Source organism: Haplochromis burtoni, unplaced genomic scaffold (genome assembly GCF_018398535.1).
Source record: "Haplochromis burtoni strain Fernald_Lab_line unplaced genomic scaffold, NCSU_Asbu1 Contig_29, whole genome shotgun sequence".
Taxonomy (NCBI): domain Eukaryota; kingdom Metazoa; phylum Chordata; class Actinopteri; order Cichliformes; family Cichlidae; genus Haplochromis; species Haplochromis burtoni.
Genome location: NW_024582390.1, coordinates 2,973,520 through 2,990,572, shown reverse-complemented (window position 1 = coordinate 2,990,572; position 17,053 = coordinate 2,973,520). Strand labels below are relative to the sequence as shown.

General features: G+C 39.4%; 2 protein-coding genes across 2 annotated transcripts in view; one reads left to right on the top strand and one right to left on the bottom strand.

The window, feature by feature from the left end:
• The window catches only part of stk39 (serine threonine kinase 39), a 33,840-nt gene extending 27,710 nt beyond the window's left edge, over positions 1–6,130 (top strand). Inside the window, exon 18 of the mRNA XM_005918186.3 lies at positions 4,688–6,130. Within this exon, the coding sequence (XP_005918248.1) occupies positions 4,688–4,762 (75 nt within the window). The 3' untranslated portion in view covers positions 4,763–6,130. The remainder of the gene's footprint in view (positions 1–4,687) is intronic.
• A 1,627-nt stretch (positions 6,131–7,757) lies between these two features.
• The window catches only part of b3galt1b (UDP-Gal:betaGlcNAc beta 1,3-galactosyltransferase, polypeptide 1b), a 60,567-nt gene continuing 51,271 nt past the window's right edge, over positions 7,758–17,053 (bottom strand). The window contains exon 2 of the mRNA XM_005918189.3: positions 7,758–10,321. Coding sequence (XP_005918251.1) covers positions 9,104–10,090 — 987 coding nt within the window. The 5' untranslated portion in view covers positions 10,091–10,321 and the 3' untranslated portion in view covers positions 7,758–9,103. The remainder of the gene's footprint in view (positions 10,322–17,053) is intronic.

Genomic DNA, 17,053 nt, shown 5'->3' with positions numbered 1-17,053 from the left:
TACCCTTTTTCTCTAAATCTGGACTTGAAATGTTTGGATATTTTGTTATAGGGATAAAGTTCATTCAGGCTAAATATAACATACATTTTCACATTTATTTTACACTCTGCACACTTTGTTAGCTACACCATGCTAGTTCTGTGCTGGCTCCAGTTTCTTTTCTTCATATCGACATGATGGCATCACATAGTTGATTCATTGTTTTCTGCTGCAAATCCACGATAGGACTCTCCCGTTCCACCACATCCCAACGGTGCTGTAGTGGATTCAAATCTGGTGACTATTTGAGGCCATTTGAGTACAGTGAGCTCATTGTCATGTCAAGAAACCAATTTGAAATCATTTGAACTTTGTGGCATGGTGTATGATCCTGCTGGAAGCAGCCATCAGAAGGTGGTCATAAAGACGTGGTCAGAAACAATAGTAAGGCTGTGGCGTTTAAACGACACTCAGTCGGTACTAACAGGCTCATGAAAATATCGCCCACACCATTATATCACCACCAACCTGAACTCTTGATAGAAGGATTGGTCTTTGTTTTTATATCGTTCAAACCAAATTCTCACCCTACCATCTGAAAGTTGCAACAGAAATTGAGGCCATTCTTTAGTCTTCTTTTCTATTATGCAATTTTAACTAACATGAGTGACACCAAGGCGTGCTCTCTTGCTACTATAGCACCTCTACTTTGAGGTCGGACATGTTCAGAGGTGCTCTTTTACATACCTTGGTTGTGGTGGTTATTTGAATTACTGTTGCCTTCCTGTCAGCTTGAAGCAGTCTGGCCATTCTTCTCTGAACCATCAACAAGACAGAGAATTGCCGCTCACTGGATATTTTCTCTTTTCTTTGGCTCATTCTCTGTAAATCCTGGAAAAGGTTGTGCAGGGAAATCTGAGTAGATCTGCAGTTTCTGAAATACCGATAAGCTTACCATCTGCAAAGTCACTTAAATTGCCTTTCTCTTCTGATTCTGATGCTCAGATTGAATATCAGCAGGTCATCTTGACCATTTAGGCTTACATGCATCAGTCTAAGTAGATTTAATTGCTGCCAAGTGATGGACTGTTTGAATTACTGAGCAGCACTGAGCATGTATATGTACTGGATTGTGCAATGGGCAATATATAGCATTATAGCAACGTCATTGTAAAACAAAATATACAATGTATTAAAAACAAGCATTCAAATGCAAATAAAAACAGCCTTAACAGATCAATAGTCAATGTTTATCAGTTCAACTTTAATAATATAACTACATTAGGTTTTGTTTTATTATCTCAATTGTGACAAAAATCCAATACAGCATTGATTTTATTTTGTGATGTATTGTTTCCGTTGTGTAACGAATCCACATTAATGAATTCTTAATGAGGAAAATACGACCTCCACATCTTCCCTTTTGTGGTTACTATAAAATTTTGTATCAAGTCTGTATTGTCTGTGGAGAGGAGTGTCATGATTTGAGTAGTCAAACACAATTTCTTTTTATCAGAATTATTTTTTATTTGTGCGCTTCACATTGTGGATTATTGTGAGTCTTTAGATGATTTTATTTTCTTTGACGACGGTGCATCTTTGTTGCACCATCTGAATACACCATATGTGCTTTTAAGAAGTCCCTTTGTGCAGTGTGACCTATTAGAATGTGATATTAAGAAAGGAAATAATGCCAGTTTCTTTGTATTTGACAAAAAAATATGTAAATTATGTTTTATTGACCTTTGTGTAGTTGTGGGTAAACAACATCTGTGCTTTGGGTTGCAGTATTTTACAGTGTGACCTTTCTGCCATTTGCCTTATCAGCAGGTGGACAAATCTCTGGAGAGCCAGAGTGAGGGCTGTACTGGGCATGCCATGTAGATATATGGGCATGCTTTCATTTCCACATGTTAACTCTGCACCTCTGCAGGCAGTGCTAAATTCTCACTGCAGCTCAACTCCGCCTTTCTGAACGAATTACGAGTTACGAGGGTGGTGTCACAAAACCCAGAGAGTGAGAATAATTACCCCTGCAAGGGGAACAATTCATAACACTTTATGCAGACAATTTATGGTGTGGGTGGCACTATAGCTGCTTTATGACTGAACTGAACAAGAGATCAGAATAGACTCATGAGCTCACAAAAACGGACTGTTTTAATAACAGTGCCTCCATGGTGATTACACAACTGCAGAGCCCGAGAGTGTATGGGTGGTTTTCTCAGATAAGGTGCAAATTGGTGAAGGACATTGGATGTTGGGTCACGAGGTTAAGCTTTTCACGAGGATGGCTGGTTCAAAAAAGGAAAATGTATTTTCTCTGAGCAGTGACACAAATTAACATGCAGAATATATTCAAATATTGCTTCAGTCAAGGGGATCTGTGCAGCCTAAAACAGAGGTGAGACAAGCTGCTGCAAGTTAAAGAAATATGGTGAATTATTGGAGGATGGTGTTTTATGTGTAATCATTGTTTTTTTAGAAAGGTACAATGGCTTGCCAGGGGTTTGAGCCCATTTTCCCACCTCAGCTTTAATGAGGTTGGCTCTGATGTCGGTTGTCTCGCTTCCAATCAAGCTCACAAATGATCTCAGAAGTTGTGCATGGTCAGTGGAGGTCAGTCAGGGTTTTTTATGCTAGATTCTAAAACTATATATATGTTTACTGGCCTCAGGAGCACTGTTGTGTAGCAGCACGAAAGAGCCTTCCACAGACTAACACGTAATTTTATTCGCTGCAGCTTTGAGACTTACCTTAATTGGACAAACGAAACGAAACCATGAAACACACAACGCACCAGATGATATGTAAATAACAGAGTCCACATCACTGATATAGTTTACCCTAGCTACACAAACTGCTTAGCAGTACTGCTTTAATCTGATATCATGCAGCAGCCACAGCAATGATAATAACTGATAGACTATTGTTTTTACAGCAGCTATTTTTGCACAAAATAGTGGGTAAACACGTTATTAAAGAGAGCAATACTTGTGTGCCATTAGGTAGAAAACTTTAATTAATGGGATCACTCTTATAATTATAACCAACCATTTGCACAAGCCAGTAATTCTAATAAGATTTCGTTATGACTGCTGATACAAGCAGTGAGAAAATTCTGCTGTATCAGGTGTTTTCTGTAAGTTCGTGAAACTTTAAAATTTCTGTGTTATGGAAGAAAACTTTATATTTCATTGCTAAGCATTGTCAGGTGTTAGTTTTTATATATAGTTGGTAGGAATTTTAATAGAGTAGCTCAGGAGCCTGCCTCCTGAGTAGAAAATGTCAATGTTGGTGACTTAGCTGCTTAGAACTTGAATTATTAGAGAAAAGCCCACACCAGTGAATGACTAATGGTAACTTTGCTAACCTACAAGGTTAGCAACCATCTCTTCTCAGTCATTTGCAGTCACCTCCATTTTAGGCTGCACAGATGTCCTTGACTGAAGCATTACTTTAATATATTTTGCATAGTAATTTGTATCACTGCTCAGAGAAAATGAATCAGCCATCCTCATGGAGAGCTTAAACTGGTGACCCAACACCCGATGGGCTCCACCAATTTGCACCTTATCTGGCAAAGCCACCCATACACTCTCTGAGGGCTCTGCAGTCGTGTAATCACCATGGAGGCACAGTTATTAATACAGTCAGTCGTTGTGAGTTCATGAGTCTATTCTGATCTCTTGTTCAGTTCAGTCATAAAGTTGCTTTAATGCCACCCACACCATAAATTATCTGCATAAATTTTGACTCTTTGGTACAGAGGTCGAATCAATGATTGGCTGCAAAATGAACCCAAATTATCACCCCTCCTCCGCGGTGCTTGACTGTTGGTATGAGGTGTTTGTGCTGATGTACTCGCCAAACGTGGGGTCGGCCTTTATGGCCAATCTTCTCTCTCTCGTCTCATCTGTCCAAACAACGTTGTTCCAAAGTCTAGCGGTTTGTTCAGATGTGCAAACCTAAACTGTGCTGCCATGTTCTTTTTAGAGAGAAGGGGCTTTTTCCCTTACAACCCTTCCAAAGAGGCCATGCTTGTTCAGTGTTTTTCTAATTTTGCTATCATGAAGTTTAACATTTAACATGCTGACTGACGTCTGTTGAGGTGAGATGTAGTTCATGGGGTTTTTGCAGTTTCTCTGAGCATTGCTGACCTTGGGGTGAGTTTTCTGGGACATAAAAATCTTTCTCACTGTAGAATGATGAGCTTCAAATAGCTTTGAAATGGCCTTATGATCACTCCTAGATTAATGGGTAGGCACACTTGCTTCCCTAAGACCATTGCTGATATCTTTCCTCCTTGGCATTGTGTTAATGCACACCTGAACATTTCAGACCTGCAAACTGAAGCTCTATTTATCAAGTAAATTTGATTAACAGCCCCTGGCTTCTACTTACCCTCTTAGTTCCTATGGAAGCAGTGTGGGTGTCCTTAGTTTTTGCATCGCGCTCTGTGAAAAAATTATTTTCCACATGACTGCATGCTATGTGGACAAAAAATAATTAAGAAGCTGACGAGTTCTTAATAATAACCATTACTACCAGTTTAAAACGTAGCTTGTATCCGGTGAGGGAAATTATGTTATTTTTTTTCTCATTTTGAAAATGAGTCTCAGATTTGGTTCCATATTTAACTCAGTTTCAGTAGTTTCAGCTCCCTGCTTCTGTTGATGATCCTCTGACTGTCTTCTTTCCCATGCAGGCTTCCAGCTGCGATGACACGGAGATCCCTGATGAAGTGAAGTTGATCGGCTTTGCGCAGCTCAGTGTTAGTTGATGCTCTCTTCGTGACTGCAGCAGGTGAGACAGGGAAGACAGTTCAGGGCAGACAGACTGAGGAACACTCCACCACTTCCTGCAATATCTTCCCTTCCTCACTTCCTGACTCCGCCTCAGCTTCCCCGATGCCCACCTCTTCCACCACCCTCGTTAGCGCCGGCTTCCCTGCTTACTGTCCTATCTTTAAACTTAACGACATTCCACTGCCCAGCGCACAGCCGAGGAACCTAAAGGTGTACTCAGGTGGCAAAAGAAGGTGATTAAGATGTAGCTTTGAATGTTCTATTTATTTATTTCTTGAACTCGTTTTTGTTTTACATCATATTACCTCTGTGTTCAGCAAAGCTCTCATTATTTATTGAAATGAGAAGGGTTTTTTCTTCCCATGCTGATTTGTTGCCACAGTGAAAACAAATTTGCTTTGACTCACATCTCACAAACGCACTCATTCGAGAAGTTTCCCTGAGGTCTGTGTCAGAATGTACGAATACGTTAATTTATGGGAAAAAGCACATTTTCATAAGAACATAATGAATGTCAAAAGAGAATGAATTGTATTTCCATATTAAGACCTGTTTCACATTAATAACCATTTGCTTGAGTGTGCAGGAAAAAAAAAAGGAGACCTGGATGCTACTGTGTATAATTTGCTGCTCTCAACAGTGTTAATGCTTCAAAATGCTAGAGGTGCCTTGTTCATTTTTCTGTGCCTAAGAAAGTAGTCGATAAATGAGACCGCACAAAGAGGGGGAACCTGCTGATTGCCATTCCACCAGTGTATTATTTCAGCAATGACACAATTCAAGTGAAGTATCTTAACTTAATGAGGCAAGCTAAAATGCACTTTTGGGCTGAATGCGTGGACCTGACAAACAGATGCTTAGCCCCGGGAGACAAGTTAATTTATGTGCTTCTGTCGTCAGACGAACACACCGTAACAGGACCTGCAGTCATATAATCTGTTCTTGTTGATGGGTTTTCAGATGCTAATCAGCAAAACACAATGGTTGAATTTCCTTGCTCTGTCCTGCTGCACTACAAAACTTTTTCGTTCCCCGAAACATCATAGTTACTAAAATGTACTGGATGACGATGCATCTGAAGATGAAACCAAACGGCAACTGCCGAAAAGGTGACGAGCCATTTGTTTGTCCAAACAAGTCCAGTAGCTCTAAATTATTTTTTAGGTATTGAGGTGGTCAATATTAACTTCTACTAAATTCTTTATTTTATGAAGTAATTTATTGTGTTTTCTATGTACAGTTCTGTGTACCATTTCAACATATTACCCCTGTTCCTTCTGTAATCAGCTGATGTCAAGTTTCGGATTAAGAGCAACCAATAAAGAATTGCTATGATTTAAAAACAAGTGTGTGAAGTATTTTATTTTAAAAAAAAATAAATCTGTCAGCTGCTATTAGAATGAACCTCCTACACTTCAATCGATGTTTGTTTGTGATTGCAAAGGAGTTGAATAACTTACCATATTTCTGCAAATATGCTTTTTCAACTACAAGTCTGAATTCATAAATATAAAATGCACAGTTTTACATTTTAATACACAAAAAGTATAAGTTACTGTGGCATAATGTGGTATGGTATGACCAGTTGTTTATTTCTGTTAATGTTACAAACCTATACTACAGAATATCTGACATCATATAGTGAGCTGTCTGGTTTTCTAGCTAAATAATAAAAAAAACAAAAACCTTAATGTAGACATGTTCAAAACAGTTCTTGCATACACATAAATTATACACTCACCGGCCACTTTGTTAGGTAGACCTATTCAACTTCTCACTCAAACATCTAATCAGTCAGTTGCATGTCAGCAGCAGTTATGAGCATCAGAATGTGAATTTATAAGTGACTTTGAACATGGCATGGTTGTTAGTACCAGATGAGATGGCCCGAGTATTTCAGAAACTGCTGATCTACTGGGATTGTTCTTGCACAACCATCTCTAGGGCTTAGAGAGCACAGTCTCAAAAAGAGAAAATATCCAGTGAGCTGCAGTTTTCTGGATAAAAATGCCTTAATAACCAGAAGAGAGTGGCAAAACTGCTTTAAGCTAAAAGAACGGCAACAGTAAGTCAAATAACCGCGGGTTAAAACCAAGGTACGGAGAGGAGCGTCTCTTAATGTTGGACTTTGAATCAGATGGACTAAATCAGCAGAAGACTATATTGTGTGACGTTAATGGATCCAGTAAGTCTCAATTTCTGCTACAACATTTGCCGGCCCTTTAGTACTAGCTATGCTATTTCCTGACCATGTCCATCTCTTTATGACCACAATGCACAAAGCTTGTATCATATCAAACTGATTTGTTGAACATGACAATGAGTTCACTTTACTGAAATGGCCTCCAAAGTCACCAGATCTCAGTCAAATAGAGCACCTTTGAGATGTGGTGAAATGGGAGATTCACATCATGGATGTGCCACTGAATATTCTGCATCAACTGTGTGATGCTATGATGTTATTATGGACCAAAATCTCTGAGGAATGTTTTCAGCATCTTGTTGAATCTGAGCCACAAAAAATTTAAAGCAGTTCTGAAGACAAAAGGCGGTGCTAGCAAGTGTGCCGTGGGTGTATGGATTCCAGGCTTGTTCTTTAGATATTAGCTTTGGTGAGAGCTTTGGTATAGACTAGGCCTGTAACTGGTTAGAATAAGGAAGGGTTTTTTTTCCTGCTATTTAAAAATTATTTTTTTTTTAAAATCCCAACTTTGCTTACATTGAGAGAAGGTTGGGCTGAAGATTAAAAGAGGAAGGGGTATAGACTATGATGTAACCTACCCACTCATTTTATTTTCTTTTTCACTCTTTCCTCTTTTTATACAAGTCTAATAAATAATTGAAATTAAAAAAAGCAAACTGCCCTCCACAATACAAAATCTCTAAACAAAAAAACCCCCACAAAAAAAGCCAATAAAGCTGCAACCCTTCACCACCCGCCAACTGATGAAACTGGAAGAAGGCACTGAGTAAAAGCAGTATTATAACTTTAATTATTCAAGTATTTGTTTTTTAATATAAAAAACATACAATATATAACAACAACCCCTTATGGGATAGATGGTTTCACAGTAAATGCCACATTAGCTTATAATACTACAAAACCTTTGAAAGAAAAATAAAAGGAAAAGGAAATTTGGCTGTGAACGCCACGTTGTTCAAGAGACAATGTTCTCGATGATGTCAGAAGCAGTTCTTTCATAATTACTGATACGCCAGATACATATGATAATTCATCAAGTCAGTAATGGTCTTAGTTACAATTAAACTGACACTTGTACGACATGATGCTGCATTTCTCTTGATGTGTGGAAGAGGCTGATGAGCCGAAATAGCTGATGATATACAGCGTACATAACCAAGAGCAGCAGCTGCAGTAATGAGAAGCTGATAGCTGAAACACATAATTACCTCAAGAGTGAAAATGTCAGAGTGAGAAAACAACAAAATGCATCTAAAAACTGAAATATACAAACAGCTTTCTCAGAGAAAAAGGTGGTGAAATGAGGACAAAATGTAAACAAAAACATCAGGAAAATTTGAGAAAAAAGACTGATTAACTCTGCGGGCTGATTAAAACCCAAACATTTGGCCTTATAAATTGTTTTCATGCCAAATTATCCTTTCAGCTTCTGTTAGATGATTGATAATTGACTGCAGCCTGTTTTCAGCTTTGTATGATTTAAAAGTGAGAGCACAGCATGCGACCTGGTTTCGTTTTTTTTCTAATTAGAGTTACATTTGCATTCTTATTGTAAAAGAACTCTTCTCTCAATTCTAAGAAACATTTTTGAAGTGCATCATACAGGGATCTAATCTATGGTAAGTAGATACTTTATTGATTTCCACATTTTTTTCTTTTGGCTTGCAATCTTAGAGAAGGTCAGGCTTGCTCGGTCAGCAGCTGGTAGAGATTCAGTGTCATGCTCAAGGACACTTTAGCATAGAAAATGTTTCCGACTCAAACTGTTAGGCCACACTAATTAATGCTTAACGCTGATTGACTTAATGCCTTTAAAGAATAGTCTACATAAATTGGACCTGGAGTATATGAACAAATTACTTTCACTAACAACACCCCATTTTAATTATGCATGAGAATACACACTTTACAAGCCTCGTGCATTCATTAACAATCATGAGGTGAGATATAGACGTAGATGGATGTTAATGGAAACGTCTGTCTTGAAATAGACTCGCAGCAGCCCTCTCGGTGTTTACATCATTCGGTGATAATACTTTAAATGGTGAAAAAGGCAAAGAAAAAGGGAAAAATAAAGTTTTTTGTTTTGTTTTGTAAGTGTCTCTCGTGTCCCCTAACATCTCAAGTGTTTCTTGCTGGACATGTCATTCCAAATACGGTGCATCTCCTCCGGGGAGATCTGGTGGACGGTGATAACCCGCCTGTATCTGCAGAGGCTGTAAGCCATTTTCCAGTGATTAAAACCACTGTTCTGATAAGGGTGTATGCCCAGCTTTCGCAAACACAGTCCCACATAGACATCCTCCAGGTGCAACAGTCTTGTGTGTAATGAAGTCTTGTAGATTAGCTCAGCTACATCTGCTGAGAACACGTAGCCGGTGCCCGAGCAGAAAGGTGGGTATTTGCTTTCAGGATACAAGTCTCTGGGCATGTACCACTTGCTACGCATATCTCTAATGGGACCACCATTTATTACGTAGCCAGTGAAATATCTCCTCCTTGGTTTGGTGTTGGGTTTCAGGAGCTTGTAGATTAGATTGTCCATGTTGACAAAGATGTCACTGTCTGTCTTCATGACATACTGTGCTTTGGGGCAGAAAGTCGCCACCCAGCGCATTCCCATCATGGTCTTGAGGGTTAGATTGTGGTAGGAATCGATAAAGTCCTCCACCACGATGTCATGGAAGATCTGACTCTCCTGTTCCACCATCTGGTTCAGCACAGGGTCCGTGTTCCTGCCCAGCAGAAAGATCGTAAGGATGCGGACGTCGCCGAAGGTCGACTCATCGCCCCAGGTCTCTCTGATGGCCTGCCTCGCATCAAACTCTTTGTGGGTGGTGCTGATGAGAATGACCAGAAAGGGCGTGACGCTTTCGCATTTCTTGGGCTCATTGATGACAAACTCAAAGGCGTGTGGGTTAAGGGGGCGGGTGCGGATGTTGTTGAAGGTGATGTTTTTATGAGGTTTCACAGTCTTCCGTATAGGCACTGACATGTGGCCAACGTACGTGGACGTCGGGCGAGTTATGCTCAAGTACCACAGAGCGCTCGCCCAGCAGACCACTGTCAACAGGTATAAACATGACACTTTGGAAGGCATTATGCTGCATTTAGGTGTGTTTTAATGAGTAGGATCTCATAAGGCTTTCTTTCCATTAGTGACGTTTCACCTGGCGAGGCAGCATTAAGCTGCTCCAGCATGCGGTTTGACATTAATGGTCAGTAATGGATTACTTCAGACAGAAAGGATCTTTTTTGGATTTTAAAGCACTTTAAAACTGTTTGGACGTCCGCCTCCCTCTTTGTGACACTGCTGCTTCTCCATTTACATCTGAAAGAGAGCGAGAGAAAGAAAACATGAGTATAAAAAAAAAGCATGCGTCCCTGAAAATCTTTAAATGAAGTTTGTTTCAATCAGCTGAACTCAGTAGAAGCATTTCCCACAGCGCAGACTTAGTTATCAAGAACAATTCAAATAAATGAGGAAATGCTGCTGAGCCACTCAAAATCACTCACTAGATGATTTCTAATTTGTATCTTTGTAAATCAAGTTGGAGGAAGAAAGAAAAGTACTTGGATGAACTCAATATCTAATAAAATAATATCACTGCAGCAAATATGTGGGATAAATTGCGAATCATCTGCCGTCTGGAAAAAGCAAATCATTGTCAGGCACGTTTATTTTCTGCATTGTTAAAACTCACTTATTATTCAGTGGGAACCCACATGAGTGTGAGGCTTTTGTGAATGTTGTGTATCAGGCTTGGTATAGATCGGGTGAAATGTTGTGATTGTGTGATCACGACTGTCACATTTTGAATTTCATGTATATTTGTTTAGCACATTAGTAAAAGTGTTCAGATCTCTTTTATTACTCAGGGCAAACGCAACTATTACTGATCAAGTACGACCTTAAAACCACAGGCAGATGAACTGAATAACACTTTGTCACAATGCAGTGCTCTGCTGGGAAACCTTGGGACCTGGCAGTCATTACGTAGGTGTTTCTTTAATACTCAGCATCCACTTAAAAATGTTGCAGACTAAGCTCCAGGGCAGCAACTTTCCCCAGGAGGACAATGCACCCACAAACACACCACAAACAGCCCAAGGCTAGGTCAGAGATGTTTCAGCTTCATGAAGGGACCTCGCCAACATGAGTCTGGTCATTGTAATGACTAATTGGAAAACTCTCCTACAAAGAAAGGCTTTGCACTAAGAATTCAAAAGTGTGATAAAAGCAAAATGTACAACAGTATAGTTTAACACTATTAGATTATTACACAGTAGCAGCTTATCCACTGACACTAAAGCTCTAGTCCCCCTGAGAAGTGGAGGAAGGTGGATGGATGGTAGATATTCTTAGTACATCTCCAGCTGACAAGTATGGGTTGTTTATCCAGCTCTTTTCTAGTCTTACTCACCACTGAAAGGACTGAAAGTACTTTAGATTACAACTCACATTTTTTAAATCATACATACAGGACTTTATACTATGCACTCCAAGTTCTTTACCCAGCTCATAGTTATGGCCAATTTAAAATAACTAATTAACCAAACATGTGTTTGGACTGTGTGAGGAAGTCAAGATACCCTTAGGAAACCCACACAGTGATGAGAAGACCAAGCAAACTCCACAAGCAAAAGCCTCAGCTGGAATTTCAAGAAATGTCATAATGGCCTGTTTGCCCAATGTTGCTAAGTTGTTCTAAATTGTGATGGAGCTTCTAAGGGTTAATGGGATATCGTGTTATTCTTGGTTTGAATATTAGTTTTTTTCACATGTTAATATTGGATTTAGCATTCTATTCTAAGTTGTATTAGTTTCCTCCCTCAGTGTTCCCCAGCTTCTTGTGTCAAATCCCTGTGGTCTTAGAGTTTGTTTACGTCCTGTTTCTACAGTCACGTCTCTGTCAATCTGCTTCCTTTGTGTTCGTCTCTGTCTCCCACGAGTCTCTTTGTCTCGCCTCTGTCATCTCACTGTGTCCGTGTCTCAGTGCTAGTGAATTCCTGGTTTTTTCTTTTTGCGTGACAATCACTTGTCCTGTGTGTGTCGTGTTCAGTTTTGTTAGTCAGATTTAGTTCATCTGTGTTCCCTGGTGTATTTAATCTCCCTGAATTCCTTGTGTGTATTTAAGCCCTGTTTCCTTCTGTACATTGTCGCAATCTCCATCATTTTGCGTGTCTCCCTCATGTTTAAATCTCCTAGTTGATTATTTATTCCATTCCAAATTTCCTAGTTTGTAATTTTCCTTTAAGTCCAGCAATAAAGCTGCTTTTTTCAGTTCAGTTCTGCTTCAAGTCCTGCACATTGGGTCTATGCCTCAGCCTGCCACATACAGTGTTTGTTGAAAAGAACCCTCCTGCTGTGAGGATGTGAGGTGACAGTATGGTAGAAATATCAAGTGAACTGAGATGGAAGAAAAAAAACATATATGAATCTGTCCTTAGGTACAGCACACCTGTATAAAATTTTACTTCACGGGCACCAATACGGCTTACATGGTTGAGTGGGTGACCCACATATCAAAGATAACTGCAGAGGCAGAGACTATTTCCCTTCTCCCCACTTTACTGTCTACTCTCTGCACTACACTTAAGAATAAAGACTGAAAACGCCAAAAAAATACAACTTTAAACATTTACTTCAGGACATCCGATCACTTTTTTTGTCTAAGCAGACAAAACAATAACACCTTTCATTCATTTTATTACTGTAACCTGAATTAAATACTCGTGCCTGCATATCACTGAGCAACAGATCTTGTGCAATAATCTAAAAGACAGCATTTTCAGCATTCAGTACATCATCCCAGTGTGGAGGTTGACATTTCACAAGAGTAGAAAAATGCCCTTTAAAAAAAACAAAACAGAAAAAAACTCAACCAAAAAGCAAAAGTATGCTTTACAATCTCTCTTCTTCTGGGGCTCAAAAGAGCTCTGGGGTTGGCAGGATTCTGCAGCGCGATATGGTGGCACAAAGGAAACACTGTGCCATGATAGGACCCTCCCCTGGGATGCCCCCTCCCCTGTTTTGTTCTGTGCTGCACAGCTATACAGTCTTCCTGCCACAGATGTCTTTCGCTTGTTTATTTTCTGAGCAGTCATTCTGCTGCGTGGACGCTGAGATGGAATTTGGCTGTCCTTTTGCGCAGGTGGCTGAGCTCCCTATAAAGGATATGTTAACATGTAGATCATGTCTCACAGCTTTTTGAAGCTCTCGCTGACTTTTCTTTTTGTTCAAGGTAGATCACACTACGCATTTCACAGGAGAATGGCCAAAATGCAGTAAAGCCCTATATACCCATCTTCAAAGCTGGAAAGCAGTGTTACGGCGCCAGATCCACGGCCCCGAACCGTAGTAAGGAAACCTCTGGCAGTTACTTGAAGGCTCCGTGACTTGCTCGTAGCCAGGTGTTTTGTTCCAAAAAGTGATTTCCAATGTTTCCGTGTATTTTTTATGTGTAATATCTTTACGTATGTTGGTAAATAGACTTAGGTGAACAGCGTTTACAATGGGTTATATATAGAGTTAAAAAATTATCTGTTTTTTCAAGTATCTTTACAACTCTGTGTTATTGTACTTACATTATAACCAATCCGGTCCTTTATCCCCACTTAAAATATTTTTACAGAACTATTGTAATATTTGCTGCCATTTCTGCTGTCCTCTTGGCCAACTTACTCTTACAAAAGACATTTTTAATGTTAATGAGATTTTTTTAACTGCATAAATAAAGGTTTTAAGTCACTGCCAAAAACTGATTACGCCTTGTTACACGAATGTTGTTTGTGGCTCAGTGTGACTTTGTGTCATCCATGAGGGATGCATTTGACACATGTTTCACATATTATAGCCCAACAAGTTGCTTATAGCAGTTCAAATACGAGCAATCACTTTTTGGCAAATACCGGAAATCAGTTTTTGGCAGACAATCACTTTTTGGCACTACCGGCAGCTTGCTTACTGTACAGGTCAACTCCACTAGTGAAAAGATGGAAAGAGGCGTGGGAAAACTGCTTCACTGAACTTTATTTCTTCTCCAAGGCACGAACACCGCGTACAGTGGGCTGAAAACAGTTTACTCACAGCGAGCATCACCGACACACTCTGGCTGCCGAGGAAGTTTTTATATTTCTTTTACTACTTTTCTTTACATCCCTTTTTCTGTCTCTCTTCACACACCCACACGAGCGGTCCTGCTACACACATCCCGAATACATTTCCCATCAGGCTTCACCCTTAAAGGGCCATGTCTGTAACAGCAGCCTGAGCAGACAAATATAGCCATAATGACATGACTTCAATTCCATTTACCAATAGAGCGTAATTACCTGCAGTCTATACCCTCATACAAAAGGACTCTGTTAGACTAAAAGACAACTGAGCCACAACAAAGACCACACTTGCAAAACAATGTATTTTCCTTTGTAGAAAATAATCTATCAGATGAATTAGTGCTTTAGGGAAGATAAGCCTGTGAGAAATCGGCGCTATAAATGAATCAATAACAATTTTTTTTGTTTAAGCTCTGTGTGAGGGAAAACAAACTGTAGACAAACAGTGTCACGAATTGGATATTATGGTCAAAAATGAATGTTTATGATATAAACAAGACTTTTACAAAAAAAACCCAACCCAAAATGCAATGATAAAAAAGTAAAATTCATTTATAACGCTGTTTATTCTGTATATTGTTTTCAGCAAACTAATTAAATTTATGCTCAAAGTACAAGTGCATGCAGGTGGCAAAAGAGGTTGCAATCGTAGTTGTTCAAAAGAACAACTGCACAGTTATTTACAATATGCACTTTATTGACACAATAACACAGTTATCGCCAATACACGGCTGTGTTGACATCCCTACTTTATAGGGGCAGATCATCACTCCGAGGCCATCTTAAAAAATGTGTTTACTCCTCACTTTCCCCTTGTGTCTTCCAGCCAAACTTATTTCTCACAATATTGGCCTGGTCCTCTTGTGAAATCACTGTTATATCTCATTGGATTTACAGTGGTAAACAGTTGTTCCCTTTAATAACACTTTACTCAGACACGAGAAATACACAGAGGCGTCAATATGTTCTCGTCCCAGAGGAGGGATGAGGGTCATGCACAGGGAAGACAGTATAACAAGGCCAGGAACAAGGAATGGCTGTTTACTCTGGGGCTAATGGCGCAGTGAAAACAAAGAGCTGCACAAACACAAGGCCCATGTAGACTTGCTCAGATGCATAATATATATCACAGCAGGCTGATGGAAAGCTGACACCTGAGTCTGATACCTTAAAATTTTATTCTCCAGACTGAAGCAAAGTCTACCAGACAAATGAGGCAGTGATTATGTGATTGTTCATTTCGCTGTAAAGCATAACCTCCACCAGCTTTTCAGAATAAAAATGTCTAAGCTGGTCTGCATCTCTTACATACCTGCACAGGATGAGATTAAATGACTAGTAAATCTGTCCCTGAGTCAGACTGATACAGGAGAAATTGCTTTTTAATACTAGTGAAAGAGTCAGGCATGAATTTAGGATTCTGAATGGCAAAACAAAAGAGACTGAATTTTATAATGCCTTGTTGCTCTACGGTTTGATAGTGTTTTAACCAACTGATAAATCACTTGTGTGCTGATGATGGTTGGGATGATTGTGCATCATTTAATCCACCTTTGTGGCTGAGATAAAAAAAAATATAAATGTACAAACAGCCAGTTTTCTTAGCCTGTAGTAAACTGCTGCACAGGTGATAGGCATGCAGATGTTAGGCCTGATTGTTAAACACAATCCAACCAAAGCACAATCTAATCTTAACGATCTTAATGAGACCCAGGGCAATTATATGCTTTCTGCTCTACTGCAACTTCTTCAGCAACAGTTTCTAGAGAACATTTTGCTTTCATAAGCCAAAGTGGTAAGATAAATATTTAATAAAATAAATATTTTAAAGAATCAGAGTAAAATGCAGTATATATAGTGTGCTTTTCTACTCAATAAACCCCAGAGACTGTTATAAGACTGTTGTGACATGATGCTTAAAAGTCATATTAACAAACTTAAGTATCCACTTGTAACTTTAACATATATTGACAGATTGTCCTACAATTATGTTTCTCAAATGGTTGCTCGAGGAAGTGATCATATCAAGGTTGACCCTGGAGAGGATCTAATGCTTTTATTTAGATTGTAACATAGCCCAAATGCACAGCAAAAGTAACAAATCTAAAACATAGAAGCTTCTCAAGGTGAACACAGAGGGATTGATGACGCCTGCTGTTTGGATATTTAATTTAAAAAAGTAATTCTTTCAGTATGTTGCTTAATTACTTGTTAGAGAGTGTAATTCACAAGTTTGTTGTTTTTCTTTCTGCCCAGCAAGCAGATAACTGAAGAACTTTTGCTATGCAGGTAACCACATAATTGCAACTGTAATATAATGACTGAATTTATTACAGTAATGCGTTACATTTATGCGATACAGAAGAGTAAGGGAGAGACAGGACTATTTATACTCAAAGAGCTGATCTGGGAAAGGCCAACGGGTGATGTTCACGAGACACAGGTGAAGTAATCGGGACAATTGGGGGAGTGAACATGCTCTGAACATGCATACAATCAGCTGGAGACATGATGGCTGAGTAGTGACTCCAGTTATACTTCTTTGAAGTCCATTTGAAGCCTGCTCCGTGTGAGAATGCATTGTAATGTAAAACCACTGCGGATGGGTCCACCTGGCCACAAAAAATTGCCAGGCATGCAAGTACACTATATATACCACATACACAAAGACATGGGACCACACGTGATAATCTTTCAGTTCAGGTGCGTTCAGTCCCATTACCACACGCATATAAAATCAAGCACCTGGCCGTGCAGTCGGCCTCTACAAGCATTTTGTGAAAGAATAGCTCAGTCTAAAGAGCTACATGAATTCGATCATGGTACTGTAACAGTTAGTTCAAAAGTCTTCCCTTCTTCCCTCTGTGATCAGCAGTCAGCGGTTTTATTGGAAACAAGGAGGCTTTACAGTAGAAACCACAGCAAATCAGCCACGAAGTGGCAG